Consider the following 15,756-nt stretch of genomic DNA (forward strand, 5'->3'; position numbering starts at 1 on the left):
TGGGACACGGAGACTCTCACTGGGACACACGGACTCTCACTGGGACACACGGACTCTCACTGGGACACACGGAGACTCTCACTGGGACACACGGACTCTCACTGGGACACACGGACTCTCACTGGGACACACGGACTCTCACTCGGACACACGGACTCTCACTGGGACACACGGACTCTCACTGGGACACGGACTGTCACTCGGACACACGGATTCTCACTGGGACACGGACTCTCACTCGGACACACGGACTCTCACTGGGACACACGGACTCTCACTGGGACACACGGACTCTCACTGGGACACTCGGACTCTCACTGGGACACACGGACTCTCACTCGGACACACGGACTCTCACTGGGACACACGGACTCTCACTGGGACACACGGACTCTCACTCGGACACACGGACTCTCACTGGGACACACGGACTCTCACTGGGACACACGGACTCTCACTCGGACACACGGACTCTCACCGGGACACACGGACTCTCACCGGGACACTCGGACTCTCACCGGGACACTCGGACTCTCACCCGGACACACGGCCTCTCACCCGGACACACGGACTCTCACTCGGACACACGGACTCTCACTGGGACACACGGACTCTCACTGGGACACACGGAGACTCTCACTGGGACACTCGGACTCTCACTGGGACACACGGACTCTCACTGGGACACACGGACTCTCACTGGGACACAGGGACTCTCACTCGGACACACGGACTCTCACTGGGACACACGGACTCTCACTGGGACACGGACTGTCACTCAGACACACGGATTCTCACTGGGACACGGACTCTCACTCGGACACACGGACTCTCACTGGGACACACGGACTCTCACTGGGACACACGGACTCTCACTGGGACACTCGGACTCTCACTGGGACACACGGACTCTCACTGGGACACACGGACTCTCACTGGGACACACGGACTCTCACTCGGACACACGGACTCTCACTGGGACACACGGACTCTCACTGGGACACTCGGACTCTCACTGGGACACGGACTCTCACTGGGACACACGGACTCTCACTCGGACACACGGACTCTCACTGGGACACACGGACTCTCACTCGGACACACGGACTCTCACTCGGACACACGGACTCTCACTGGGACACACGGACTCTCACTGGGACACACGGACTCTCACTGGGAGACACGGACTCTCACTGGGAGACACGGACTCTCACTGGGAGACACGGACTCTCACTGGGAGACACGGACTCTCACTGGGACACACGGACTCTCACTGGGACACACGGACTCTCACTGGGACACACGGACTCTCACTCGGACACACGGACTCTCACTGGGACACACGGACTCTCACTGGGACACGGAGACTCTCACTGGGACACTCGGACTCTCACTGGGACACACGGACTCTCACTGGGACACACGGACTCTCACTGGGACACGGAGACTCTCACTGGGACACACGGACTCTCACTCGGACACACGGACTCTCACTCGGATACAGACTCTCACTGGGACACGGACTCGCACCCGGACACACGGAGTCTCACTCGGACACGGAGACTCTCACTCGGACACACGGACTCTCACTCGGACACAGACTCTCACCGGGAGACAAAGACTCTCACTCGGACACGGAGACTCTCACTGGGACACACGGACTCTCACTGGGACACTCGGACTCTCACTGGGACACACGGACTCTCACTCGGACACACGGACTCTCACTGGGAGACAGAGACTCACACACTGACACGGGCTCATGGATGCAGACTCACAGACAGACAGACAGACAGACAGAGACACACAACCTTAAGTCAACAATAAACTCAGGTGAATGTGCAGATGCTGGAAATCCAGAGAAAAATGCTGGAGGAACTCAGTGGGTCAATCAACATCGAGAGAGAGGAATAAACAGTCGACGTTTCGGGCCAATGCTCGCCTTTAAGTCAGGTTTATTATCACGTGCAGAAGTATGGTGCTGCAGGTACTTTGGTACATAGATTACAGAACGCAGTACACAAAACAGTGAAGAAAAGGTGTAATAGTACTTTCAGAGACTTTCAGTGCAAGATAGCAGCCTGCATTTCATCAACGACATGCAGTCTATTCAGAAAGGTGCTGGAAAGGGCCAGTAACATCTCAAATGTTTCCACCCACCCTGCTCATAGACTGTTTGCCCCACTCCCATCAGAGAGGGGGCTAGGTTACATCCATGCCAGGACCACCAGACTAAAAAACAGTTAATATCCCCAAGCAATAAAGCTATCAACCCCTCTGCCCACTAACACATTGTATCAGACTCCCAACCACCATTACTTTATAGTTTTCTGTCCGTCACCTCAAGTACAGACACTCCTGTGTCTAGTGACGCTTTATGGACATACAGTCAATCTATGTGTATAAGCTATCTTATGTATTTATCTATACTGTGGTCTTTATCTTACTGTGCATTTTTTGCACTGCATCAGATCTGGGGTAACAATAACTTCATTTGCTGTTACTCTTCAGCACTGGAAATGACACTAAACAATCTTGCATGTTGAGAATGTGGTCCGTAGCTGAGGTCGGGTAAGGGTTCCTCTCTGATGTGCCTCTTGATCTTCTTCCAGGGCTTCAAGGTCAATGCCACCTTTATTGTCCACTGCACAAGTACGGCTCAACAAAAAACAGCATTACAGGCTTATTGCAACAAGCAAAACATCATATAGGCACAAATTATACACTATTTTGAGAAGAGAGCACAATTAAGATAAAACAAAAGTCCACTTTTAGTACAAATTGGTCATAGTGTTGCTAAACTGTGGTGATTAGGGTTGTGCTAGTTGGTTCAAGAACTGAATGGTTGAAGGGAAGTAGCTGTTCCTGAACCTGGTGGTGTGGGACTTCAGGTGGTGACGTGGCCCAGATGGTGAGAGATCCTTGATGATGGACTTTGCCTTCTTGAGGCAGTACCTCCTGTAGATGCTACCGATGGTGGGGAGGGATGTATGTATTGCGCCCAGTCCACCCTTTATGCAGCTGATTGCATTCGAGTCGCCTGACCAGACTGTGATGCAACTGGTCAGGACAGCTGCAGCTCTGCAGATGCTCGAAATCTTGAGGAACACACGCTGAGGGAATGTCTCGGTCCAAAATGTCGTCTGTTTGTTCCTCTCCATAGATACTGCCTCACTTGCTGAGCTCGTCCAGCACTATGTGTGTGTTACTCGGTACTTTCAACAGTGGGAGAGCTCTGTTCCCTCTCTGGTAATGAACCCCATGCATTTTAGGACACAGAACTTTACAGCACAGTACAGGCCCTTTGGCCCAAGATGTTATGCCCACCTCTTAACCTACCGAAATCAATCTAACCTTTCCCTCCATTTTTCTGTCATCCATGTGCCTTTCTAAAAGTTTCTTAAATTCCCCTAATGTATCTGACAGAAAAACGGAGGGTGTATATTTCCTTTACCACCACGTCTGGCAGGGTGTTCCACACACTCACCACTTTGTGTGTGTTTAAAAAAAAAAATGCCTCTGACATCCCCCCCCCTATACTTTGCTCCAATTACTTTAAAAGTACGCCTCCTGGTGTGAGCCATTTCCACCCTGGGGAAAAGTACCTGGCTATCTACTAGATCAATACTTGTGTTCACCCTGTCAGGTCATCTCTCATCCTCCTTCATTTCAAAGAGAAAAGCTCGAGCTCATTCGAACTGTCCTCGTAGGTCATGGTCTCTAATCCAGGCGGCATCCTGGTAAGTCTCCTCTTCATGCTCGAAAGCTTCCCATTATTCTTCATCATTTTGATGACTGGGACTTTTTGCAAACTCATTTCTTCTTCAGGTTCCTTGTCATTCGGTGTGGGTGATCATGTCACTCCATCCATCATGGTCCCGGACCCTCTGAATTGTAGTTGTTGCCTCCCCTGTTTCTAACCGTGATGTTAACCCATCTATCATTCTCATTCTCTGTCGGCCTCTGCTTCTGTTTCCTTCCAGCTTTCTAGTTGTAACTAAATGTTCTAATGTCTCTCTTCGCATGATGTGTCCAAAGAATTTTGATTGCTGTTTTCTGATTTTTTTTAAGTACTGTACGTTTTGTTTTCATTCTCTGTAGAACTTCTTTGTTGGTTATCCTGTCCGTATATGATATGCATAGCATTCTTCTGAGGAGCCACATCTCTGCTGCGTTGATTCTTCTTTCCATTGCATTTGTGATGGTCCGTGACTCACAGCCATACATCAATATAGGAGGAATGTGACAGCTGAGAGTTCTGAGGCGGATGTCAATTGCTATTTTCTTGTTCGTTAGGAAGTTTCTCATTTCTGTAAATGCTGTTCTTGTCATTGCTATTCTTGCTTTTATGTCTGTTTCGCATTTGTCGTCAGATGTTACCCATGGTCCAAGGTACTTGAAGTTGTGAACTTGTTTCAGGATTTCATTTCCCAGTACGATCCTACAGGTTTCTTTGATATCACCATTACTTCAGTTTTCTTTTCGTTTAAGGTTAGGCCAAGTCTTTCACTCTCTGTGCTGATGGTAGATACTAGTTTCTGTAAATTTACTTCACTGTTTGCTGTCAGTACTGTATCATCCGCATAGCGGAGGTTGTTGATATTGTATCCTCTTGTACTTATTCCAGGCAGGTCTTGTATGGTTCTCATGCTGTTTTCACTATCCAGGGAGAACAGGTCTGGTGATAGAACACAACCCTGTCTGACTCCTCGCTTTGTTGGCTGATATTCACCAACCTCGTTGTCTATCCGTATGGCTGCACTTTGTTGCCAGTAGAGATTCCTGATTATTCTTCGATCTTTTCCGTCGATATTAATATCTTTAAGCATTTTCATGATGACTTGGTGTTTCACTGTGTCAAAGGCTTTTGTGTAGTCAATGAAACAGAAGTATAGGTCTTGTTGTACTTCTATTGACCTCTCGATAATATTCCTGTCAATATAAGTGGTGCTTGATGTTCCCTTGCCTTCGACAAAGCCGCACTGTTCTTCACTGATCTCTGGTTTAATTTGGTTTCTCATTCGGAGCATGATGATTCGAAGTAGAATTTCTGTGAGGTGGCTCATTAATTGTTCTGTGTTGTCCACACTCTGTTGCACCTGGTTCCTTTGGCAGTGCAACCAATACTGCCTTTAAAAGACCTTCTGGTGCTTTGCCACTGTTGTATATTCTATTCAATAAGATTGTTAATTTCCCTACACCAAAATCTTCTAGCGCTTCATACAGTTCAACCAGAATGTTATCTGGTCCTGATGACTTCCCCTTTCACATTTTCTTCATAGACATTCCACTTCTTCTTTCAGTATTGCTGGGCCCTTCTTGTTGTTGCCAATTTCAAAGTTGTCCTCTCGGTCTTTGTCGTCGTATAGGTCCTTGATCTATTCTGACCACCTTTGTATTATTTTTCCTTTTCCCATAATTGTAGAGCCGTCTTTTGCTTTTATATATCCTGTTGTTGCCCAGCTTTTCTTCCGATTTGTGACGTCTTTGATCTTGTTGTGCCTACGTTTGCTGTTGTTGGTCTTCTGCGATTGTTCTATTAACTCACATTTATCCTTAAGCCACTTTTCTTTTGCTTCCTTGCAATCGGTTGTTCTCTGTGCATGCAAGGATACATAGGCTCCTTTGTTTTCCTTACATTTTCTTCTTTGTTCCACAAGATTCAGAATTTCTTCTGTCATCCATTTTTTTTTTAGCTTTTTTCTGTTGTTTGGGAATCATCTCTAAAACTGCTTGTGTTATGCTGCCTCTGAGGATTTCCCATTGTTGTTCTATGGTAGTGATGTTTTGAGAGCCTCGAGTTTGTTCTTCACTGTCATTTGAAATTCATTTTTGATGTCACTGTTTTTTCTCAAAAGCCCCTAATTCAGCCTTGGCTCTACTCTTGGTCTTCTAAGCTTTCTGAGTCTCAGATACATCACGCTGATTATTGGTACGTGATCACTGTACCAGTCTGCACCTGGATGTGTTTTGCATTTCTATACCTTCTCCTTATAAACACGTGATCAGTCTGGTTTCTGGTGTTATCTCCTGGGCTCTTCCATGTCCATAGTTTTCTTAGGTGTTGCTTGAAGACGGTATTACCAATTATATAATCTTTTTTTGTGACCCATGTAGCTAGTTATTCACCGCTCTCATTTCTCTCACCTATGCCGTAATGCCCAGTATTGTCCTCGTCCCTGGTCTTGCCTACTTTTGCGTTGAAGTCACCTTGAATAATGGTATTTTCTGAGTTCTTACATTGTCTTAATGCTGTTTCTAGTTCGTCGTAAAATTGTTCGATGTTTTCTTCACTGCTCTCTGCTGTTGGGGCATAAAGTTGAACAATGTTAATGTCAAAAAGTTTTGCGGCTGTTTCACAAGTAACATTCAATCTGATATTGTCCAATAGCCTTTTATTGATTTTGCATGTTCTTCATCTAACATAATTCTAACACCTTTTTCATGTATTTCTCCTCCTGAGTAAATGACGGTATATGCCTCTGAGCTTGTTTTACCAGCTCCTTTCCAGCTCATCTCGTATGTTCCCAAGATGTTGATTTTTCATCTTTCCGTTTCCTGTTTGATGTTGTCTAGTTTACCAGGCTGGTTAAGGGTTCTCACATTCCAGGTTGCTAGTCTGATCTTTGCTTTTAATCTGCCGACAGTGGCTGGATAACAGTCGAGTTTCACCTATGGCGCATGAGATCCTGTACCGGATGAGGCTCCTTCGGTGAAGGCTCCATTCACGTCTCTGAGCTGAGACCGTAGTTGCCTTGAGTGCATGACTGTACAAGGGAGGAATACTGAAGTGATTTCCTTCAGTTTTAGCCTTCTCCAGTTGCAGTGTCCATACTGGACGGGCAACCCTGGCCATTGATCTGCAGTTTCAGCTGCCCGGAGTTTTTAGTTTTACAACCATAAATTCCAATTTGTAAAATCTGATTGTAAACTCATTTACCTTGTCAAATTGCAGACACTGGGGGAATGGTTTCTCCCGCTGATGCTTGTATTCCTTTTGCTTCCAGCTTCCCCGTGGCATGGAATCCACTACAGCCAGGCCAGGTCTCGCCGGCCCTTCATTGCAAGCAAGGGAGAGGAGAATGCCGAATGGTGCAGGCGAGAGGGAGGAACTGGCCGGCCACACCGCGGGTTGGGTGTGGAGGGAGAACATGAGGCAAATGGCTTTGGGATGCCCCGAGAAATGGTCGTGGAGCAAAGGTCCCCAGCCGGTTGTTGGGATTACGTTAAACAGGCAGAGGAGGGGGGTGATTCTCCCGAGGGTGGAGATCCACTTGCAAGGACCCATGACCGACTGAAGGGACAGAGAACCCGCCGTGGCCCTGAAGGAAGAGTGGATCCCCCGGCTGCTTCTCCTACTACTGGCCACCTTGCAGTTCTTCCCCCTGCAGGGTCCACTGATGAGGGGGAGCACAGTGCCTTTTGGGGTAGCGTGTCCGATTCAGAGTCCCGCCAGAGGCACCGTCGGCCCAGGGGGGAGCCGAGGGCCATGCGAGCAAGGGCCATGTCTGAGGATGGCCACCGGACCACCCGGGACAGACGTGGCCACAAGCGCAGTAGCCCAGGCCCGCATCCACCAAGGCCTCGAGAGCAGCCAGCTATGGAGAGGAGAGCCGTGCACTTCCACCCTCCTCTGGGGCCAACCAGTGAACTGATGCAGAGCGGTAGGTGGAAGGTTGGGGGTGGCCGAACTCCATCGACTACTAAGGGTCTTGGGATGGAAAACCATTGGCCATTGAGCAGAAAAGAGAGAGAGGCCAATCACCCATTGGCTGGCGATCAGAAGCATATCCATCGCCCATTGGCTGGCGATCAGAAGCATGTCCATCGCCCATTGGCTGGCGATCAGAAGCATGTCCATCGCCCATTGGCTGGTGATCAGAAGCATGTAAGTCACCCATTGGCTGGTGATCAGAAGCACGTCCATCGCCCATTGGCAGGTGATCAGAAGCACATCCATCGCCCATTGGTTGGCGATCAGAAGCACGTCCATCGCCCATTGGCTGGCGATCAGAAGCGTGTCCATTGGCCACTGCCTGGTGGTGAAGACCAAGTCCGCCGTCCATTGCCTCCCAATCAAAGGCAAGCTCAGTATCCTCTGGTTACCAACCATACTCTTCATCCACTGACTGATGATAAATATATTCACCACCCACCACGGACTAAAGCAAAAGGGAAGCAAGTCCATTTCCTATTGGCTTCTTCGGACAGAGCAAGTCCTAGCCAAATGCAATTGGCTCAGAGGGATAGGCAAATCCAATTTCTGTTGGATTCCGCAGGAAAGGTTATTCAACCCTCATCGGTTGGCAAGCAAAAGCGCGTCCATTTCCCACTGGAGGTTGGAGAGAAGGGAATAGCAGTCCATAGTCCATTGGCCAAGGGTAACGATGCTCAACACTCATTGGCTACCAATAGGAAGGAACGTCGATCTCCATTGGCTGTGAAGCCAAACCCCATTCAGTACCAATTGGACAGTAAGGACGCGGAGGCGATTATTGATTATGTTCTGGATAAGGAGAAAGGAAGGGGTGACTCGTGTCCAAGTCGCTTGCTCAAGTCACCAGCTGATCGGGAGGATGGCTCTGGGCAGAGCAGGGACAGTCCCAGAGAGGTGGTGCCAGCTAAAGCACGGTCCCCTGGGCTTGCTGGGGAGCAGCCCCGCTGCACAGAGAAGGATTCCTCCAGCTATCCGTGCAGCAGGCGTCCTGCCGTGATGGGTGGCTCTGTGGACAGCGCTGGGGGGAGTGACGGGGCCACGGATCGGCGAAAGGTGAAGGTACAGGAGGGGTCGCTGGTAGAGTGGGCGCATGGATGGGGATGCCTCACGGTTTGGGAACGGCCACTGCAGTTGCTCCCAGGGTGGTTTCCCAGGAAGAGGCAGCTTTGCCCCAGTGTTCCCGGGAATGGGGGTGACCCTGTCCCCAGTGTCCCTGGGTGGGGGGGTCTCCCTTGGGAGTGGGTGGTATGGGTGATTGGAGAAGGTGATACTCCATCTCCTGGGGAACGTGTTTGTGGTCAAGGCCAAAGAGGTCCATGATTGTGAGGTGGGGTGGGAGACTCTTCCTGGGGGAGGAGTGGAGGGTTCTGTCCAGTGGGTGGGGTCCATGGTCAGAGGTGAGGTGAGAGTCTCTCCTGTGGGTAGATGTTTGCGGGAGGGGGGACAGACTGTCTGCATGTCCTGAGGAAGGGTAGGGATGGTGGGGGTTTCTCTGGGCAGGGAATAGTGGTTGCAATGGAAGGTTTTCGACTGACTGTCTCCCCCTCCCCCTTCCTCCCTCTCCTTCCCCTCTACCCCTCCCCCTGGAAAGGCAGTGGATTGTGTGGAGGCTCCACGGGGAAGACACCGCCAACCGAGAGGCTGGGATGCGCAGGGCAGAGGGAGGAGGAAACCTGAGCGCAGTCGTCCTCGTTCTCCATCGAACGGTCTCCCTGCAGGTAGGGCCTCAGTGTAGGGATCCTTTGAACACACTCTTCCACAGCACAGCCGCACTGGAAGTGTGTAGGAGCAGAGGACTCCACCTCGGAATAGAAGGGTGGTCCCTTTAGAGCAGAAGTGAAGAGGAATTTCTTCAGCCAGAGGATGGAATTCATGCCACAGACAGCTGTGGAGATAAATCGCTGGGTATGTTTAAAGAGATGGCTGATAAGGTAAGGGTTACAAGAAGGCAGGAGAATGGGGGTTGAGAGGGAACATAACAGCCATGATGGAATGGCAGAGCAGACTCGATGGGCTGAATGGCCTAACTCTGCTCTATGTTTTATGGTGTTCCTTGTGTCACAGTGTTGTGCTCTGTGCTTTTGCAATGAAGGCGCCCTATCTGCACTGGGGCAGGTTGGCTGTAGTCATACAGCATGGAATCTGGCCGTTCGGCCAACTGGTTTGTGCTGACCGCAGCATCCTCCCTGCTAGTCCCAGTTGCCTGTGTTTGGCCCATGACCCTCCAAGCCAGGCGTTCCCAATTTTTATAATGCCATAGACCCCTACCATTAACTGGGAGGTCTAGGTTGGGAACCCCTGCTGAAAGCCCTTCTTCTCCATGTACCCTCCTCTGGCAGCTTTCTCCTGGTCCCCATCACCCTCTGTGTAAAGAAGTTACTTTTCAGATCTTTTAAATCTTTCCCCTCTTGTACCTGTACCCTCTAGTTTTGTACTCCCCACCCCAGGGAAATGAATGTGACCACCCACTATATTTATATCTTCATGATTTTACAAACTTCTAAAGTTCAAGGTACATTTATTACCAAAGTATGTATACATTATACAATCGTGAGATTAGTCTTCTTCCAGGCGGATATAAAACAAAGAAACCCAATAGAACCCGTTAAAAACAAAAGGAAACACCATAAATCAGCAAGTTGTTTTGTTTATGCCTCGTTGTGAAAGGGTGGCACCTCTCTGGCCCTTTGCTGGCGAGAGCCTGGGCTATGTCGAATTGATTAGTTTTGGTTCTGCTGATCATGGTTTTTCTTGGAGAGTTTTAGTAGGTGCTGATGGTTTTTTGCTGAATAGGGGGGTCCACTGCCTTCCTGCTGCTTGTGTGTGGGAGGGGGAGCTGGGGGGGCTTTGGGGTTCCAACGTTTTTACTGTCACATTCTTTGGGGCTCTGTTCTGTTTTTGTGGATGTTTGCGAAGAGTAGGAGTTTCAGGTTGTATACATACTCTGATAGTAAATGGAACTAGTGTGCAGAGAGGAAAAAAATCATGCAGTGAATGAAACAAGCAAACAGCAGTTTACAAAGCCAGGCATCAGTGCAGCTGATCCAGAAAGCCAGGGGTCACCCCTCATTCGAGTGAATAAAGACCCAGCTTGGCACACCTCATCCTGTCATTCAGGCGCTAGTCCAGGCTCTCTGCAGCTCTCCAGTTTGACACTGTCTTCTCTTGGACAGGGTGATCAAAGCTGTACACAATACTCAAGTGCAGTCTCACCAACGAACAGTGACATCATGTCCCTGCTGCTAAACTTGATGCCCTGACTGATGAAGGCCAGCATGATAAACAACTTCCTCACCACGCTGTCTACTTTTTCAGCCATTTCCAGTGAACTGTACACTTGTACTCCCATGTCCTCTGTTCCACAACGCTTGTTCCTCCCACGCCTCATTTGGCAACATTGGCAATGCCTCATTTGTTTGTTTTATGAGGCCAAGTGGCTAATTGAATACTCAACCCTGCAGAGGTGGAACCTGTGCAAGGAGCTGGCTGGATTCGAACCCAGGACCTCTGGCGATGCAAATGCCATTGCACCACTGGTACAGGCATACTCAGAGAAGGTCCTCACAGTCAGTCAGATTTATTTATCGCATACATCAAAACACAGAGTGAAATGTGTTATTTGCGTTAACAGCCAACACACCTAAGGATGTGCTGAGGGCAGCTGACCAGTGCCTCCACACGTTCCAGTGCCAACACAGCATGCCCATCGTGGTCAGCAGAACACTAGTGACAAGACAACAAAATAGGAAAACAAGCCCTCTTCCTCCCTCCCACTCACTCACACTCACAATCCTCCAACCTTAGGAGAGGCTGTCTCCTTCAGCTCCCGGCCTCCAGTGGACTTGTGGGTTCACAGGCATTTGGTCTTCTACTTCCCTGGCAGACTCAGGGCTCCAGCCATAAGGCCAATGAGCTGAATTAGGCCATTTGGCCCATCGAGGCTGCTCCAGCATGACTGATGTAATATCCCTCTCAACCCCTTTCGTCTGCCTCCACCCTGTAACCTATCAACCCACTTTAAACATGACTTGGCTTTCTCAGTCATCTGTGGCAATAAATTCCACAGATTTACTGCCCGCTGGTTAAAGAAATTCCTTCTCATCTCTATTCTAAATGAATGTCTCTCTATTCTGAGGCTGTGCCCTTTGGTCCTAGACTCTCCCACCACTAACCTCTGGAAATCCAATAGACTTTCAGGCTTTGATCTTCATTATTGACCCCAGGACTCGCTGATGAGGATCCTGAACACTACACTGGGTCCCATCCATATACAAAATACATCACCTCACAGTTATCTTAAGTTTAAAACCCATTTTCCCATGGAAATTAGTCCATCTCCCTATTTGATCAAATCAAATCAAGTTTAATTATCATCCAAGCCATACATAGATACAGCTGAAAAGGACAGCCTTCAGCTGGGGCCAAGGTTCAAAACATTCAAAATAGCAAGCAAACATTCAAGAATAGCAATTAACATAATTTAAAATATTGAGCAAAGAAGCATATTCACTCAAGAAAAAACATATAGTCAAAGTACCTGACCGACAACGTCCGTCGGTCGATGGTATGGTGTCTCGGGCTTGCAACCCAGCCCGTCATTCCACTGCTTGAACACAGGAGGGCAGCACCGACTGGTGAGCTCAACCACACTGAAGCACTTCTGCATCTCGAACCCGGTCTGCAGCAGCAGGCAAGTCCGAGGCTTGAGGCCTAGTTCTCGCTACAACCGAGGCCACACAGCTCCCGTGTCGACTGTCTAACCACCAGACAAGGGTAACAGGCCTGCGGCACTTACATTATCACTGTCCAACTGAGTCTTGCGATCGGAAGTGAAATGTCTGAGACAATCTCCCACAGTTTTACAGCACCAACCCCAATGCTTCCGAGTAGCAGGCAGTAATAGTCTGTAGCCAGGTCAGCTCCTCTGTATCCAAACCGGTTTCTCTGACACATCAGCAGGCTCCTCCAATATCTTGGCAAGGTGTAGCACCCCCAATCAGGGTCAGGGTCACGTGAAGCCGTGGGAGCAGGTGGTGGATGGTCGTACGAGCAGCCGGTGCAGATCACAAGTCCTGGTTGTGTATGGGAGCAGGTGGTGGACGGTCGTACGAGCAGCCGGTGCAGATCACAAGTCCTGGTTGTGTATGGGAGCAGGTGGTGGACGGTCGTACGAGCAGCCGGTGCAGATCACAAGTCCTGGTTGTGTATGGGAGCAGGTGGTGGACGGTCGTATGAGCAGCCGGTGCAGATCACAAGTCCTGGTTATGCGACCACTGACTCCAGGCAGACAATCTCTGAAGAGTATTGTTAATGGCTGGGGTGACCTGTCTTGAAAGGACACACACTGCCCAGAAGAAGGCAATGGCAAGCCACTTCTGTCAAAATTTGCCAAGAGCAATCGTGGTCAAAAGACCATGATCACCCGCATCATATGACATGACGCATAATGATAATGATATTCATATCCAATAACAGAGGTCCCAACACTGCCCACTGGGATACGCCATTAGTCACAGGCCTCCAGCTGGAAAATCAACTAGAGGCCTGTGACTAGTGGGTGCCCAGGGCGTAGATGAGTGATAGAACCTTTGGGTGCAGGCAGCATGGTAATGCGGTGGCTAGCGATTAGGGTTCAATTCCTTCCACTGTCTGTAAGGAGTTTGTACATTCTTGGATAACCCTGTGGGTTTCCTCTGGGTGCTCCAGTTTCCAAAGATGTATAGGGTAGGGTTGGTAAGTTGTGGATATGCTATATTGGAACTGAAAGCATGGCAACACTGGCGGGCTGTCCCCCTCCCCCCACCACGCACCCTCAGACGCAAAAGCACACATTTCACTATCAGAATCAGGTTTAATATCACTGGCACACGTCAAGAAAGTTGTTGTGCAAAAATAAAAAAGTAGGGAGTGTTCATGGGTTCAGTATCCAATCAGAAACCAGATGGCAGAGGGGAAGAAGCTGTTCCTGAATCTCTGAGTGTGTGCCTTCAGGCTTCTGTACCTCCTACCTGATGGCAGGCATTCCCTGAGTGATGGGGGTCCTTAATGAGGCATTACTCCTTGAAGATGTCCTGGATACCATGGAGCCTAGTGCCCATGGTGGAGCTAAGTTTACAACTCTCTGCAGCTTACTGCAATCCTGTGCTGTAGCCCACCTCCCCTCCATAATAGACGGTGATGTAGACTGTTAGAATGCAGCTTACTCCAATCCTGTGCAGTAGGGCACCCCCCCCATAATAGACGGTGATGCAGACTGTTAGAATGCAGCTTACTCCAATCCTGTGCAGTAGGGCCCCCCCCCCCATAATAGACGGTGATGCAGACTGTTAGAATGCAGCTTACTCCAATCCTGTGCAGTAGGGCCCCCCCCCCATAATAGACGGTGATGTAGACTGTTAGAATGCAGCTTACTCCAATCCTGTGCAGTAGGGCCCCCCCCCATAATAGACAGTGATGCAGACTGTTAGAATGCAGCTTACTCCAATCCTGTGCAGTAGGGCCCCCCCCCCATAATAGACGGTGATGCAGACTGTTAGAATGCAGCTTACTGCAATCCTGTGCAGTAGGACCCCCCCCCATAATAGACGGTGATGCAGACTGTTAGAATGCAGCTTCCTCCAATCCTGTGCAGTAGGGCCCCCCCCCATAATAGACGGTGATGCAGACTGTTAGAATGCAGCTTACTGCAATCCTGTGCAGTAGGGCCCCCCCCCATAATAGACGGTGATGCAGACTGTTAGAATGCAGCTTACTCCAATCCTGTGCAGTAGGGCCCCCCCCCCATAATAGACGGTGATGCAGACTGTTAGAATGCAGCTTCCTCCAATCCTGTGCAGTAGGGCCCCCCCCCATAATAGACGGTGATGCAGACTGTTAGAATGCAGCTTCCTCCAATCCTGTGCAGTAGGGCCCCCCCCCCATAATAGACGGTGATGCAGACTGTTAGAATGCAGCTTACTGCAATCCTGTGCAGTAGGGCCCCCCCCATAATAGACGGTGATGCAGACTGTTAGAATGCAGCTTACTCCAATCCTGTGCAGTAGGGCCCCCCCCCCATAATAGACGGTGATGTAGACTGTTAGAATGCAGCTTACTGCAATCCTGTGCAGTAGGGCCCCCCCCATAATAGACGGTGATGCAGACTGTTAGAATGCAGCTTACTGCAATCCTGTGCAGTAGGGCCCCCCCCCCATAATAGACGGTGATGCAGACTGTTAGAATGCAGCTTACTCCAATCCTGTGCAGTAGGGCCCCCCCCCATAATAGACGGTGATGCAGACTGTTAGAATGCAGCTTACTCCAATCCTGTGCAGTAGGGCCCCCCCCCATAATAGACGGTGATGCAGACTGTTAGAATGCAGCTTACTCCAATCCTGTGCAGTAGGGCCCCCCCCATAATAGACGGTGATGCAGACTGTTAGAATGCAGCTTACTCCAATCCTGTGCAGTAGGGCCCCCCCCCCCTCCATAATAGACGGTGATGCAGACTGTTAGAATGCAGCTTACTCCAATCCTGTGCAGTAGGGCCCCCCCCATAATAGACGGTGATGCAGACTGTTAGAATGCAGCTTACTCCAATCCTGTGCAGTAGGGCCCCCCCCCCATAATAGACGGTGATGCAGACTGTTAGAATGCAGCTTCCTCCAATCCTGTGCAGTAGGGCCCCCCCCATAATAGACGGTGATGCAGACTGTTAGAATGCAGCTTACTCCAATCCTGTGCAGTAGGGCCCCCCCCCCTCCATAATAGACGGTGATGCAGACTGTTAGAATGCAGCTTACTCCAATCCTGTGCAGTAGGGCCCCCCCCATAATAGACGGTGATGCAGACTGTTAGAATGCAGCTTACTCCAATCCTGTGCAGTAGGGCCCCCCCCCCATAATAGACGGTGATGCAGACTGTTAGAATGTAGCTTCCTCCAATCCTGTGCAGTAGGGCCCCCCCCCATAATAGACGGTGATGCAGACTGTTAGAATGCAGCTTCCTCCAATCCTGTGCAGTAGGGCCCCCCCCCCCCATAATAGACGGTGATGCAGACT

General features: G+C 49.8%; 1 protein-coding gene across 7 annotated transcripts in view; it reads left to right on the top strand.

Moving 5' to 3' along the window:
• The window catches only part of LOC132397041 (proteasome subunit beta type-6-like), a 120,215-nt gene that overhangs the window by 58,387 nt on the left and 46,072 nt on the right, over positions 1-15,756 (top strand). For 6 of the 7 annotated variants that reach the window (XM_059975279.1, XM_059975278.1, XM_059975280.1 and 3 more), the window contains 2 exons: positions 7,008-8,776; positions 9,309-9,435. In XM_059975279.1, the coding sequence (XP_059831262.1) occupies positions 7,008-8,776; positions 9,309-9,435 (1,896 nt within the window). The remainder of the gene's footprint in view (positions 1-7,007; positions 8,777-9,308; positions 9,436-15,756) is intronic. The other variant, XM_059975283.1, reaches the window with a different exon arrangement.

The sequence above is a fragment of the Hypanus sabinus genome, chromosome 7 (assembly GCF_030144855.1).
Source record: "Hypanus sabinus isolate sHypSab1 chromosome 7, sHypSab1.hap1, whole genome shotgun sequence".
Taxonomy (NCBI): domain Eukaryota; kingdom Metazoa; phylum Chordata; class Chondrichthyes; order Myliobatiformes; family Dasyatidae; genus Hypanus; species Hypanus sabinus.